The following is a 15,188-nucleotide window of genomic DNA, read 5'->3' on the forward strand; positions in this document are numbered from 1 at the left end:
CCAATCCGGCTGAGTCCAGTCAATCCAAAAACCAGGAAGGAAAATGGGAGCGGGGAATGTTTTAAAGCTTCGGGTTTGGTGGTGACTCGTTAGCAGATACCTAAAACAGAAACCAAGGTTAGGAGCAGACATGAGACAGCTTCCTACTTAAAGTCTTTAAGCCAGTGAGTGGGTCGTGCCCCTTTATGGACATCAAACGACGCTTTTACCTGGGTCACATACCAGATATCCTGCTTATCAGATATTTACAATCCGTAACAGTGGCAGAATTACAGTTATGAAGTACAAATGAAAATAATTTTATGGTTAAGTTCTCCACAGCATGAGGAGCTGTATTAAAGGATCACAGCAGCTGAGTGGTGGTGGCACCTTTAATTCCAGCACTTGGAGGCAGAGGCAGGCAGATCTCTGTGAGTTCGAGGCCAGCCTGGTCTACAAGAACTAGTTCCAGGACAGGCTCCAAAGCTACAGACAAACCCTGTCTCAAAAAGCAAAGCAAAACAAAACAAAACAAAAAAGGGTCACAGCATTAAGGAGGTTGAGAGTTGAGGACCACTGCTCTAAGCCCTGTTTTTCCAGTCTTGAGACAGGGATAATAACGACACCTCCCTCCCTGGCCTCGTGTGAAGATAAAGGGAGGTCACACATGGAAAGTGATGGCCACGAGCCCATTCAGGCGTGTGGCTCTGGCAGGCCTTGCCCTTCTCCCCATTCCCTTTGCCTTACTAAAAATCATTAGATTACAGTCCTGAAACTGGCACCAAAGTTTCCTTATTTGACCACTTCCTCTTCCTGAGGCTGACTACCAAGGCCCAGCTATCAAAAGCCCCTACTCAACATGCCCAGTTAAAATTAAACACTTCATCCTAACACGGGGTTCCCCCTTTACCTGTTTGCTTGTTTGTTGTTTGTTGTTTGAGACAGGGTTTCTTTGTAGCTTTTGGAGCCACTACACCCTGGCCCCTTCTAACACAGACCTCCCCTTAAAATGACACCCGCAAGATCACTTGCTGCTGTTTCTCTGCCTGAGTGAGAGAGCAGCCACTTTAACTTTTCTTCCCCGATTAATAAAGAATCTCTCTGTGAAAACAGGTGTTTGGGTGTGGTTTGTGCCTCGTCTGGGGTTCAGAAGAAAGCTCCCATTGTTCGGAGGTTTCCTTCAGAAATCTCTCAGTGCAAGGCCTGATGTACAGCCAGCAGACGACAGAGGATAGTTGGTGTTCTTATTTTGCTTTTGTAGAGTTGGGGACCAAACTCAGGGTGTGAGGCACGTTAGCTAGCTCCTAGTCTATCACTGAGCGAAAGCCCTGGCCCTATTATATTTATTTACTTAATTTTTTAAAATTTTGTTTCATTGGTTTTGAGACAAGGTCTCCATATATAGCTATGACTGACCCAGAACTCAATATGTAGACCAGGCTGGCCTCAAACTCAAAGAGATCTGCCAGCCTCTGTCTTCCCAATGCTGGGATTAAAAGCCTGTGCTACCAACCCTCAGCTTTAGTTATTTTTAGTTAGTTAAATTTTGTTGTTGTTTTTTGAGACAGGGTCTGTGTAGTCCTCCATGTAAACCAGGCTGACCATGAATTTGTAGTGATCCTTCTGCCTCTGCTTTCTTCCTGGGCTCACAGGCATATACCACCACACTGTGTCAAACTTCTAAAAACTGTTTGCTGGGTGCAGTGGTTAACATCTGTAGTCCCAGTTACCCAGAGGGCTGAGGAAGGAGAGTCCCTTGACCCAGGAGCTTAAGGTCAGCCTGGGCAACAAATTGAGACCCTCCCCCAATGGTTGATTAATTAATTGATTAATGATAACACCTTTGTGTACCGTGGCACACCTCTAGTTGTCCCACCCAGTGTAGGGGCTCATGTTGGTTTTGAGAGTCATACCTGTGAGGATCATTTCCTTTCCACCAGACAGAAGACTCATTGCCTGCCTCTCTAAATGATTCGTTCTAACAAGTTTCTGTACAGCTCATGCCTCAGTAAGAAAAAAAAATACAGAAAAGAAAGACCAGCACAAGACAAGGCGTGCCCTCCCGAGGTGGGAAGACTGGAAATTCCGTACCAGGACCTGGCACCCAGAGGCCTCAATTTACATTCCCTAAACTTCCTGTTTAGAAGCCTTGAATGTGAGCTTTGTAGGAAAGTGGGGGGAGGAGAGGTGTCTCCTAGTTCCTCAGTTTCCACCAGAGGAAGCTGAGGGGGAAGTGAGGGGCTTCACAGCCCACTGAGCATGGACTCAGAGTCAGCTACTGGCTTTTCTCTTTTTCCAAACTTAACTATTTGTTGTTTTTCTCATTTTGCCTGTGATAGGTTGGGGGATGGTGGCACATGCCTTTAAACCCAGCAGAGCCAGGTTGACCTCTGACTTCGATGCCAGCCTGGTTTACAGAGTCGGTTCCAGGACAGCCAGAGCTATAGAGAGAAACCCTGTCTCAAAAAAAAAAAAAAAAAAAAAAAAAAACCTTCCCCCTCAAAAAGAAAGATTTATTCTTGACTGTCTGGTTTCATTTCTGTTTGCTGTGAGAAAATACCCTGGCATAAAGCAGTGTAAGGAAGAAAAAGGTTTATTTCAGTTTGTCTTTCCAGTCTCCTTTTGTGGGGAAGTGAAGGCAGGAAGTTGAGGTAGCTGGTTACATTACGGCCACACTCAAGAGCAGATAGATGAATGTCTGCAGGCTCACTAGCCAGTGCTACTCTCAGTTCAGCTTCTCCACTAGACAACAGTTGAGGACCCCAGTCAGGGAATGGTGCCACCGACAGTGGGCGGGCTCTTCCCACATCAGTGAACATAATTAGAGCAATCCCCCACAGACAGACCCTCAGGCAAACCCAGTGAGACAGCCCCTCACTGAAGCGCTCCTTCCAAATGATTCTAGGTTAGCAGTTAAACACAACCTTATAATGGCTCCTCCTCCTCCTCATCCTTCTCAGTTTGTCTGTCTTTCCTGTCTTGAGGCAGAGTGGTGGCTCTCTGTAGCTCAGGCTGACCTTCAACTCCCTCTGGCGCTGAGAATGGCCTTGAATTCCTGCTCTTTCCACCTCTTTCTTTGAAATACTGTAGGACGGCTGTCCAGAGGGCTCATTGGGTAAAGAGCTTGCGGTGCAAACACACGGCTCTGAGTTCAGATCCACAGCACCCACTTGTGAAGATAGCACATACATGTGGCACATGCCTGTAACCGCAGTGCGGTGAAAATACTTACCTCCGGGGGGTGTTGTGGGCTAGACAGTGGGTTCTGGGGTTAGTGAGAGACCCTGGCGGCAGCTCAAGATTCCTTTTGAAGTTGCCTTCAGCCACGCCTCTCACACATATAGGCGAGCGCCCCTGCATGAATATGTATGCACACACACATTAATAAAACTCAGAAACTTAGGAAGAAGACTCCCGTGCAGATTCTGGATGCCAGAAATAATTGGCGCCAGTAGTTTCTCTGATACTTAGTCCACAGCCCCGTAGGATTAGGTCTTGAGTATTGTGTGAGCTACTTCCACGATGTTGAGACCAAACATCGGACAGAAACGACTTAGAGCAGAGAGGTCTGTTTTGGCTTAAGTGTCACAGTCCATTGTGACATAGAGGAGCGTGATGTCAAGAGCAGCTCAGGAACGCTTGGTGGGGATCCTCACATGGTGGCTGGGCCAGGAGGACTCACCCAAAAGTCAATATAACCTTCCAGGCCCTGTCCCTAGTGATCTGTCTTCCAGCTACCATTGCCAAAGATCTCCAGTCTCCGGAAACAGCACCAGCAGCTGGGGACCAAGTGTTCAAGCCTGGGACTCTGTAGAGAGACACTTTATATTCAAACCACAATACACGACATCAATAAGACCACCTTTATCCAGGGAGGGAGTGCTACCAGCATACACAGGCCGCAAGGCAAGCAAGTGTTAATGCCAGCTACCGCTCAAGGCAATCGCAGAAGAGGCAGTGGTCAGGCGTTGTGCTTGAGACCAGCCTGGGCTACACAGGAGATGCTGTCTCAAAACCTGTTTAAGGGTCTGGTGAGATGGCTCAGTTAAGAGTACTTGCTCTTGCAGAGGATTTGAGTTCAATTCCCAGTACCCACATCAGGTGACTCGTGTCCACTGCTTCAGGGAACCTGACACCTTCTTCTGATGTCTGAGGGCACTCACATGTATATACCTACACACACATACACACACACACACACACACTTTTTTAAAAGTCAATGTTTCAAAAAATCTTTTGAAAAATACATTATCATTTGGCAAGATGGTCTATTGAGTAAAGGTGCTGCTGCCAAGCGTGACACCTGAGTTAAACACCCAGGTAGGAGGAAACCCACCATCTTAGGTTCTCCTCTGACCTCTACACATGCGCCATAGCATTTATCTGCCCCCTTTCCAAATACATGAAAGCAATTAAAAATTTCCAATAAATAATAAATAAATAAAAACAAGTATACCACAATGATGAGGGCAGAGGTTTGGAGATCTGCCAGGTTCAAATCCAAGTCCCGCTGGGTAATCTGGGCACGTTGCCTCTTTGAACTCCCCTTACCTCAGTTGGAAGTCATAATCAGCAAGAGTTTTTGGTCCATGGGCTACGGAGGATAACACAAGATGACAGATTTATTTATTTTTTTTAAAGATTTATTTATTTATTATGTATACAACATTCCTTCCATGTATGCTTGCATGACAGAAGAGGGCACCGGACCTCATTACAGATGGTTGTGAGCCACTATGTGGTTGCTGGGAATTGAACTCAGGACCTCTAGAAGAGCAGTGAGTTCTCTTAACCACTGTGCCATCTCTCCAGCCCAAGATGACAGATTTAAAGTGTGGGCTGGAGAGACAACGGCTCAGCTGCTAAAAGCACTGGCTGCTTTTGCAGAGGACTCAGGTTCTGTTCCCAGCACCCACATGGTGACCCACAACTGTCTGACTCTCGTTCCAGGGGATCTGATGCCTTTATGATCTCGTTGGCCATACCACATACTGTGGTGTACATAACATCCTGACACAGACACTCATACACTTTAGAAAACAAACGGCTCTTTAAGGCCTGGAGTCTGGCACGCTGGAGACTGCTGGAGCCTGCAGTGCGAGCACCGTTCATCCCGTCTTCGTGGTCACCATAGCATGGATAATTCCATAGGAATCTAAGGTTAGGCCACCCTGAGTCTAGTCTACAAAGGTCTATTACATGCCAATAGTGGGTCTTGGTATGCAACCAAAAGGTTAAATTTCCAATTTCTTTTTTTTTTATTTCAGCTTATTTATTCTTTTTTTTTATTTATTAAAGATTTCTGCCTCCTCCCCGCTACCACCTCCCATTTCCCTTCCCCTCCCCCCGATCAAGTCCCCCTCCCTCATCAGCCCGAAGAGCAATCAGTGTTTCCTGACCTGTGGGAAGTCCAAGGACCACCCACCTCCATCCAGGTCTAGTTAGGTGAGCATCCCAACTTCCCAGGCTCCCACAAAGCCAGTACGTGCAGTAGGATCAAAAACCCATTGCCATTGTTCTTGAGTTCTCAGTAGTCCTCATTGTCCACTATGTTCAGCAAGTCTGGTTTTATCCCATGCTTTTTCAGACCCAGGCCAGCTGGCCTTGGTGAGTTCCCGATAGAACATCCCCATTGTCTCAGTGTGTGGGTGCACCCCTCACGGTCCTGAAAGAGTTAAAAGTATACAATGGAAAAAAGAGAGCATCTTCAACAAATTGTGCTGGCAAAACTGGATGTCAATCTGTAGAAAAATGAAAATAGACCCATATCTATCACCATGCACAAAACTCAAGTCCAAATGGATTAAAGACCTCAATATCAGTCTGAACACACTGAACCTGATAGAAGAGAAAGTGGAAAGTACTCTACAGCACATGGGCACAGGAGACCACTTCCTACGTATAACCCCAGCAGCACAGACATTAAGGGCCTCATTGAATAAATGGGACCTCCTGAGACTGAGAAGCTTCTGTAAAGCAAAGGACACTGTCACTAAGACAAAAAGGCAACCCACTGACTGGGAGAAGATTTTTACCAACCCCGCAACTGACAAAGGTCTGATCTCCAAAATATATAAAGAACTCAAGAAACTAGACTGTAAAAGGCTAATCAACCCAATTATAAAATGGGGCACTGAGCTGAACAGAGAATTCTCAACAGAAGAAGTTCAAATGGCCAAAAGATACTTAAGGTCATGCTCAACTTCCTTAGCCATCAGGGAAATGCAAATCAAGACAACTTTAAGATACCATCTTACACGTGTCTAAATTTCCAATTTCTAACTCAAAGTAGAACAAAAAATTTATAAACCTTACGTATATATATATATTGACATGTATATATGACAAAATACTCAGTGGTAGATACTCTATAGGAGGGCAATCATGTTCCCAAAAAAGGGGGTGGGGAGGAAAGGAAATGCTGTCTTTCTGCAAGACAGAGCTCCACATCCTCTGGAGACTTGGAATTCAAATCTAATTTTACAAATACCACACAGCCAGGCACTGCACTGCATGCCTGCAAATCCTAGAACTTGGGGAACAGAAGCACGAAGATGGAGAATTTAAAGCCCCCTGGGGCGACATAGCAAGTAATAAAGCAAAGAACGGGGTGCTAAGGGGCTGACTCAGCTGTCAGCCGCACACTGCTCCTGCGAAGAACCTGAGTTCAGCGCCCTAACTGCCTCTAACTCCAGCTACACGGTGCCCAGCAGCCTCTGGGGGCACCTACCCACACAGACGCACGTGCATATATATATATATGTATAATTAAAAATAAAAGTCAATCCTAGAAAGAAGAAAAGGGAGAGAGACAGAAAGGAAGAAACACAAAGAGAGTAAGAGAGAGAGAGAGAGAGAGAGAGAGAGAGAGAGAGAAGAAACTGTATACATATTACCAATGCACGGTATAATTTCACATGAATTCTTATTGTTTCTGAAAGCCTTGCTGTTCATTTAGCACAATGCCATTGTTAATTTGTTAATTATGCGAGCCAAGCAAACGGCAGTGAATGAATTCTCCTGCCAATTAACGCCCCAGTGTGCATGCATGCAGCCTTCAGAAGGAATGCCCTCAGATTTTACTCATTCGCAGTCTGCTTGCCTAAACTTATCCTTTACACTTAGAAAAAGTTGTGCTAAAAAAAAAAGAAAGAAAGAAAGAAAGAAAGAAAGAAAGAAAGAAAGAAAGAAAGAAAAAGTTGTGCTTCCCGCCGCCTGCCTAAGGGATTTTTTTTCATTACTTGTTTATGCAAACAGCAAGTTGCATAAGAGCCTTGCTAGCTTTTTTTTTTTTTAAACGATTTCGTAGTTTCCTGGTAACCATTCAGTCATCTCTTTCAACACCCTGCCATGACATAAAGCTGGGGGCTGGACCACACGTTCACCACAGACACACACTTGCCTTGAGCCTTCGCTAGGTGAGACGCTCTGGGGCGGACTGACCAGATCTACTCATGATCAAACAGAACCATTTTCTGGTGATAAATGGCAAGAACTGCTGTGTGTTCCGAGATGAAAACATTGCCAAAGTCTTGCCACCGGTGTTGGGGCTGGAGTTTGTGTTCGGGCTACTGGGCAATGGCCTTGCCCTGTGGATTTTCTGTTTCCATCTCAAGTCCTGGAAATCCAGCCGGATTTTCCTGTTCAACTTGGCCGTGGCTGACTTTCTCCTGATCATCTGCTTGCCCTTCCTGATGGACAACTATGTCAAAAAGTGGGACTGGAGGTTTGGAGACATCCCCTGCCGTCTGATGCTCTTCATGCTGGCCATGAACCGGCAAGGCAGCATCATCTTCCTCACGGTGGTGGCTGTGGACCGGTACTTCCGGGTGGTTCATCCCCACCATTTCCTAAACAAGATGTCCAACCGGACGGCGACCATCATCTCTTGCTTCTTGTGGGGTGTCACCATCGGTCTGACAGTCCATCTCCTCTACACCAACATGATGACCCGCAACGGAGACGCGAAACTGTGCAGCAGCTTCAGCATCTGTTACACCTTCAGGTGGCATGATGCAATGTTCCTCCTGGAATTCTTCTTGCCGCTGAGCATCATCCTGTTCTGCTCAGCCAGGATCATCTGGAGCCTAAGGCAGAGACAAATGGACAGACATGCCAAGATCAAGAGGGCCATCAACTTCATCATGGTGGTGACTATCGTGTTTGTGATCTGCTTCCTGCCCAGCGTGGCTGTGCGGATCCGCATCTTCTGGCTCCTCTACAGAAACAACGTGTGGAACTGTGAGATCTACTCCTCTGCGGACCTGGCCTTCTTCACCACCCTCAGCTTTACCTACATGAACAGCATGCTGGACCCAGTGGTCTACTATTTCTCCAGCCCATCCTTCCCCAACTTCTTCTCTACGTGTATCAACCGCTGCCTTCGGCGGAACTCGTTGAGCGAAACAGATAATAACCGAAGCACGAGCGTGGAGCTCACGGGGGACCCCAGCACAGTCAGAGGTATTCCAGAGGCATTAATGGCTGACCCCAGTGAGCCAGGCAAACCCTCTTATCTGGCCACAACATCTCGTTAAGCCTCTATGCCAAGAAGGAAGGTTGCCACTCAGCCTGAGCTCTCTGGAGAAACAATCTGGCCGTTGCACAGAGTAACATCATGAGACTTGGCTCACACAGTTTCTCGGTACTTCTAGATTCAGAGAATCTGATTTAGAGAAACACCATAATGGAGTCAGTGGCTTGGTTGCAAGGTGCTGCCATAGAAGTCTCAGAAGATCCAGAAGGTAGAAACTTGTTAGTCTCCCAAGCCTGCGGGGGTGAAGAGGACAGGATCCTGCAGCGTTTGAGCTCCAGACACACCCATTCGTGCCTATGGCTTCTTGGCTTCTTTCCTCAGCAGTCTCAAAGCCTCGGATGGTCCTTCAGTCCCTAGGGTCCTACCTAGACTCTCTGTGGGACCCAGTGGGGGACAAAGAGAGCCAAGGAGCTGGAGAGAATCTCTGCCCAGGTGTCATTGAACAAGCCAGCAGGTCACTTGGGTTCTGTGGAACCAGTTCGCTTTTCAGCCAAACTTGAGCAGAAATGGAGAAGCGGGAGGAGATTCCAAAGCTTTGATTGTTCTGGGAGTCTCCGATGGTGGTAAGAAGGGGCTAACTCCAGGAGAGACTGAACTATCTGTTGGAGGGAATTAAACCATCAGCAAGAAATTCAACTGAGGAGTTAAAAGGCTTCAGGGAAGACAGCTGCCTCCCTCTTCTGTCCACCTTTCTTTGTAAAAGGGGTTTATGTGTGTCCATGATTAAATGGGGCGGGTGGAATCCTCCTGGGTCATATGCTTGTGTTTCTGTACTTCCATCTGCCATTTCAATAAATTTCAACAGGAGACACAGTCTGCTGTGCCATCTGTCTGGGTTAGAGTTCACAGAGTTGGGCTCCTTACTTAAGACCCGTATGGGTTATGACCTGTATCCTAGCAGAAAAGTCCAGCGTGTTGCGAAGCACAGACGGGTGTGGAACTCTGTCATGAGATAGCTAAGGGATGGGTGGGAAGGACATAAGGCTGTTGCATTTGGGAAGGCTGTATAGTAAAGTTTGCATTGGAGTTTTCCCCTTTACAGTTTGGTGAGTGTTGCTATTAATAGCTGTACATTAAAAAAAAAAAAAGAATTAGACCACAGTGGGATTTTTTTCCGCCCCCAGGAAGAGGAAGGGAGAGCTTCCTATGGAATGGTTTCGGTTCCCAGTTCTGAGATGGAAAGGAGATGTACTGGTTTGAGCCTGCTGTGGGTCCAAGTTTCTGCTGTACTTTCATTTCCAGTTTCTGTCCCTCCTTGATCCTTTGGCAAGATAGGCTTAACTTTTTCCCCCTGAGCTAGATGCAGATAAGAATTTAAATATTCAGATTTCCCAGGCCAAAACGGCGGAAGGCAAGAAACAGGGGACAGAAGGACAGTCTTGAGTTCACGGGCTTGCTTGAAGTTTATTGTCTCTATTCCCTTCAGCTCCCATGGGTAGGAATTTAAAAGCAGGGGTTGCCTTCTTCGGAAAGATGGCAGACAGGAGCGCAGAGCTGAGCAGGGATTTCCCCCGTTCAGATGCGTGACTCACAGGGAAGCCCGCGGTGAACCGCCCAGTCCTTCAGCGGCTGAAGTCAACAGCTGACATTCTTTCCTCTTGTTTTCCTGTACTAAACTGTGCACCAGACTCTCTAGGTGGTGGAAATACAGCCAGGAGCAAGGTTGATAGGTGTCCTCTTCTCATTGGACTCAGAGTCCAGGCAGGGAGGAAGGAAGGAAAGGCACAACCGCAAAGCTATTGGTGCTAACAGCCAAGCCTGGCAGTGGGGACGGTGGAAATGACTGGGGTGGGGTGGCTGGGAAGGCCTCCTGGAGGAAGTGACATTGAGCTGAGCCAGGTTAACAAGACAGAGCAAACTACGGAAAAAAATATGGGCTTAGGCAGTGGGGTGAGTAAGTGCGTGCCGAGGTCCTGAGGTGACCGTGAATCTGATGGGTGTGAGTCAGAACCACAAACTGAGTGGCTTAAAACAATACAAATTTATTCTGTCCTTTTTGGGAGGACAGAAATCCAAAATCAAGGTGTTGGCTGGGTTTGGCTCCTTGCATCAGCTCTACAGGAGAGTCGGCTCCCTGCCTCACTCAGCGGTTGCCGGCAATTCTTCTGCTCTTTGGCTTGTAGAAACAGCACTCTAATCCCTGCTCGCTGTGATTCCAGGTGTGTTATGTCCTACCGTGTGGTGCTGCGGACCAAATCCAGGGCTTCATATATGCTAGAGAAGCACTTTACCTACTGAGGCCAGGGATGCAAACATTGTGCTACTTTACGCAAGGGATTTGAGAATCCTTGCGTTTTGGCACCCTGGAGGTCCTGGAAGCCGGTATATGAATGTATGTACAAGCAGGTGCCAACTGGAAAGGCGGTTATAATAATTTCTTTGAACTTTAGGTTTTTATGTATTACTGCTGTTGTGTATATGATGTATGTATTGTGCCAATGTTCACACACAGAGGTCAGAGGACAACTTTGTGGAGCCAGCTCTCCCCTTCTATCTTAGCTCAGGTTCGGGGGATCAAGCCCAGCTCAGGTTACAGTCAAGTGCTCCTCTGAACCGCCCCACTGGTCCCTGGTTACCCCGGAAACAATAACTTGTGCATGTATTTTCTTTTTTTTTTCTTTTTTCTTTCTTTCTTTTTTTTTTTTTTTTTGGTTTTTTTTTTTTTTTTTTTTTTGGTTTTTCGAGACAGGGTTTCTCTTTGGCTTTAGAGCCTGTCCTGGAACTAGCTCTGTAGACCAGGCTGGTCTCAAACTCACAGAGATCCGCCTACATCTGCCTCCCGAGTGCTGGGATTAAAGGCGTGCGCCACCATCGCCCAGCATGTATTTTCTTTATGCCCTCTAAATCTTACAGCTGCTTTCTTGACTTTGGGGGTGTGGCGGTTTTGGGACTACACATTCTAAATACTCTGAACTTTGTAAAGAGGGACTTCCTTTTAGCTGTCCCCAGTAACCTTTTCCAAACATGGACAGATCACCCCCTAAATCTAGAACCAGAAACCAGGGGTTCAAGACCATGCCCATTCTGATGTCAGGAACTCTCCTCCCTTCCAGATTAATTAGACGAGTTACCCCTGACCCCGCTCTGGAATCTTCTGCAGTGTGTGGGACTCTGGACAATGTCCAGTATTCTAATGGCAACACACCCCGGCCCTCAACTGTGGCTCAGTTTAATATTCAAAACACTTCCTGGATGTGGTCTGGGGCTGTACTGGCTTCATTGTTGACAAGCCTCAGCTGTCCACACACAGGACCTGTCCGGAGGCCTCTGGCCTCATCCCCTGCCCTTGACTGTGCTTCTGTGGTCTGTGATTTAGCGAAGGAAACAGTTCTTTCAGGTGCCTCAGACAGCGAAAGGGTTTGTCGAAGTCTCAGACTGTACCAGTTACCAGCAACAAGGGATCTGGGTCGTCTCCGGCAGGCCCAGCTTTTGGTTCAGTTGGTAATGTCTTCACATTGGAACAGGCTTTACCTGTAAAGTAGGCCTGAGGTGTGCTTGGGAGGAGGAGCTAGCAGGACGACTTGAGCCTGTGAATCGGGGCCAATTTGATCAATATAGGAAGACCTTGTCTCAAAAGAAACAGAAAAACAAACCAAACAAGGTGGCTAGGAGAATGGCTTAGTTGGTAAGATGCCTGAGAGCTAGGGGTGGCGGCACACATCTATGCCATCAGCAATTGGGAGGCAGAGGCGGGTGAATCTCTAGGACTCCGAGGCCAGCCTGGTCTACATGGTGAGTTCCAGGGCAGCCAACACTGCACGCAGTGAGACCCTACCTCAAAAAACAAAAAAAGCAAAACAAAAAACTCAAATCAAACCAAACCAAATAAAACTAAAAACAAATGAACTGAAAGCTAGGCCCAGCAGCACACATTTGCAATCCTAGGCAGAGATGGCTGAAACATGGGCTCACTGGAGCTCACTGGCCACCTGGCCAAGCAGGACCGAGAGCTCCAAGTTCAGTGACAGATTTTGTATCAAAAATAAGAAGGTTGTTGAGGAAGCGCACCTTCTATCCACCCCTGGCCTAGCATGCATCCGCACGTGTGCACACATCCGTGCAAACACACACACAACCACAAAAGCCCCTACAAATTGGAGCAGACAGTTCACAAGTTTATGCTTATATATTTGTGTGTGTGTGTGTGTGTGTGTGTGTGTGTGTGTGTGTGCCCTGATGCACACGTAGAGGCCGACTCGAAAGAGTTGGTTCTCTCCTTCCACCATGTGGGGCCCGGGGATCAAACACAGGTCATCGGACTGGGCTGTAAATGTCCTTATCTCTGCCTGAGCTATCCCTGCTGCTCTAGAACAGAGAACAAGCTTTTTGTTATTGTTTGTGGTGGTGTTTTTGTTTTTTTGTTTTGTTTTTGAGACAGGGTTTCTCTGTGTAGCCCTGGATGTCCTGGAACTCTCTCTAAAGACCACTCACAGAGATCCACCTGCTTCTGCCTCCTGAGTGTTGGGATTAAAGGTGTGCACCATCACTATCCAGTTTAGACTCTTTTTTTTTTTTGTACAATTCTTTGGTGACTGAGTCTGGAGCTGTTAGTGTTAGACAGCCAGACTTCCTGAGAAGAAATTACATTTACTTCTTCTTACAGTAATAGGAAAGGAATTTTTGTTATAATAATTTAATCATATGCTACCAAAAGCTGCGGTATATTCCTGCTGTGCAGCTGTGTCCTCCAGTTTGAAGCGTTACCGTGAGAGGGAATGGGGGCGCTCACTGGGGGTCTGTATATAAACAGTAAATACTTGCTGGGAGACTCTTCAGTGGAACTGCCTGCAAGGTGTGCTTGGCGCTCCAGAGAATTTTTGTGAGCTGTCACCCGTGCTGAGGTGGGCTTTACAGGAAGGCAGCTGCCTTAGTGATCTCGATGATCTCACCGCTTCACCGAGCTGGACCTGAGCAGAATCAGAAGTGTTTGGTCGTAGGCCCGAAGTGTCTTATCTAAGGTAAGCAGACATTTCTTTATACGGTGTTAGGAAATTAGTGCAATTTGAGATTAGGTTGCCCAAGAGATTAAGAGCAGGGAGGAAGGACACTTGAGAGGAAACAGAAAATAAACCAGGCAGGATGGGGAGCAGGCGTCTGCAGCTCCGGCACTTGAAAGGGTCGTGAGTGCCACATCTGCCTGGACTGCACAGTGTGCTTAGGGCCACACGGTGAGTCTCTATTTAAAGAACTATAAGCTAGGAAAGATAGATGGCTCGGAGGCTGAGAGCACTGACTGCTCTTCTGAAGGTCTCAGGTTCAATTCCCAGCACCCTCGTGGCAGCTCGCACCTGTCTGTTCAGTTCCAGGGGACCTGACACCCGTGGTAAAACACCGATGCCCGTAAAATAAAAATAGAGAAATATGATCTAGGCTTGGCCAGCTCTGGGCCAGGACAGGAAGCTTCACCTAACTCTTAGCCATAACAGCCATCAGACTTTCACATAGGAGAAACCATTGATTCCAAATCACTGTCTAGAAAACCGTGAAGGGGCCGGTGAGATGGTTCAGCGTGTAAAAAGACTTGCTGTCCCGGCCTGAGGGCCGGCGCTACCCCAGAACCCCAAGAAAGAGCTGGCTATGGAGGTGGGCATCTGCAGTAGCAACACTCCTGCAAAGAAGTGGAAGGCAGGGGAGCTCATGGGCCAGATAGCCTGGAGGAGCAAGAAGCATATTAGAAACAAGAGAGAAACTTCTTCAACTCGGCGGAAGGAGAGAACCGTCTCCCTAAGGTGTTCCTGTGCACAAAAGTGTTCCACCACACTCACACGCCCACATGCACACTCACAGCATACAAAACAATAATTGCTTTAAAAGCTAAAAGAAAATATTTACAAAGACAACAGCACTGCCCGTGCAGAGGTGTGTGTGTGTGGTGTGCACATGCGCATTTTTGCTTGTATGCTTATTTATTGTTGTTCAGGGGATCCAGCCTAGTGGGTCAGGAGTGCAAGGCAAGTGTTCTACCATTGAGCTACACTCTTGGTTCTGAGTTTTACTTTTTCGTCGGGTACTATAGGGGAGACACCCCCACCCTGCCAACAGAGGTAGTCACAGCTTTGGCTATTCCAAGTCGGGGTCCTGAGGGTTGTGATAGGTGCTGGTCATGCCGGAAAAGGTCCTATAATCTGGAAGGAGTACTGGCAGTGGTGGGTGGGCCTGGTGGGTGGGCCCTGAGGATCCCTAGTGTAGAGGCTGAGTGATGTCAGAATACGAGGACCCCAGATACTAAAGGACACCATCAACTTTGACCCACTGGCCCAGCATTCTTAGGAGAGTGGAGTGTCTCCAGGCCATCTTGATTTCAGCCACAGCGCGAATGGCATTTTACGACTAGTTTGTACACGGACGTGCTCTCTGCCGGTGTTCCTCGGGTCAGGTTAATAAAGGGAACGCTCCACTTCGCCCGCTTGGCTGGGCTTTCAGCCAAGCCCATCGCAATCCTCTGCAAAAATCCTGCCGCGTCAGCTATGCTACAGACTGCTTCTACCAATCACATCCCCCAACATCCGGGAGCAAGGAGCACTGTGCCAGCCCAGACCCATTCACCCGTGAGCGTCTAGACATGGGGTCAAGAGCCCAGGGAAAACCTTCCTGGAGAATGAAGGGCTTTGTTGTTACATATTGCTTAATGAACTTGGGACAAAGAAGGGATGGTTGGTAAAATGCTTGCCAG

At 47.4% G+C, this 15,188-nt stretch overlaps 1 protein-coding gene across 1 annotated transcript; it reads left to right on the forward strand.

Annotated features, from left to right (window-relative positions):
* The first annotated feature begins 7,323 nt into the window (after window positions 1-7,323).
* On the forward strand, window positions 7,324-9,321 carry Hcar2 (hydroxycarboxylic acid receptor 2). Its single transcript, XM_075979172.1, has one exon. The coding sequence runs from the start codon at window positions 7,434-7,436 to the stop codon at window positions 8,514-8,516; it is 1,083 nt and encodes a 360-aa protein (XP_075835287.1). The 5' UTR covers window positions 7,324-7,433; the 3' UTR covers window positions 8,517-9,321.
* The last annotated feature ends 5,867 nt before the right edge of the window (window positions 9,322-15,188 follow it).

This window comes from Microtus pennsylvanicus, chromosome 1 (assembly GCF_037038515.1).
Source record: "Microtus pennsylvanicus isolate mMicPen1 chromosome 1, mMicPen1.hap1, whole genome shotgun sequence".
NCBI classification, from domain to species: Eukaryota; Metazoa; Chordata; class Mammalia; order Rodentia; family Cricetidae; genus Microtus; species Microtus pennsylvanicus.

What these genes read in the sequence shown, in the direction of transcription:
- Hcar2 (XM_075979172.1), top strand. Translation starts at nt 7,434, where the DNA reads ATGATCAAACAGAACCATTTTCTGGTGATAAATGGCAAGAACTGCTGT.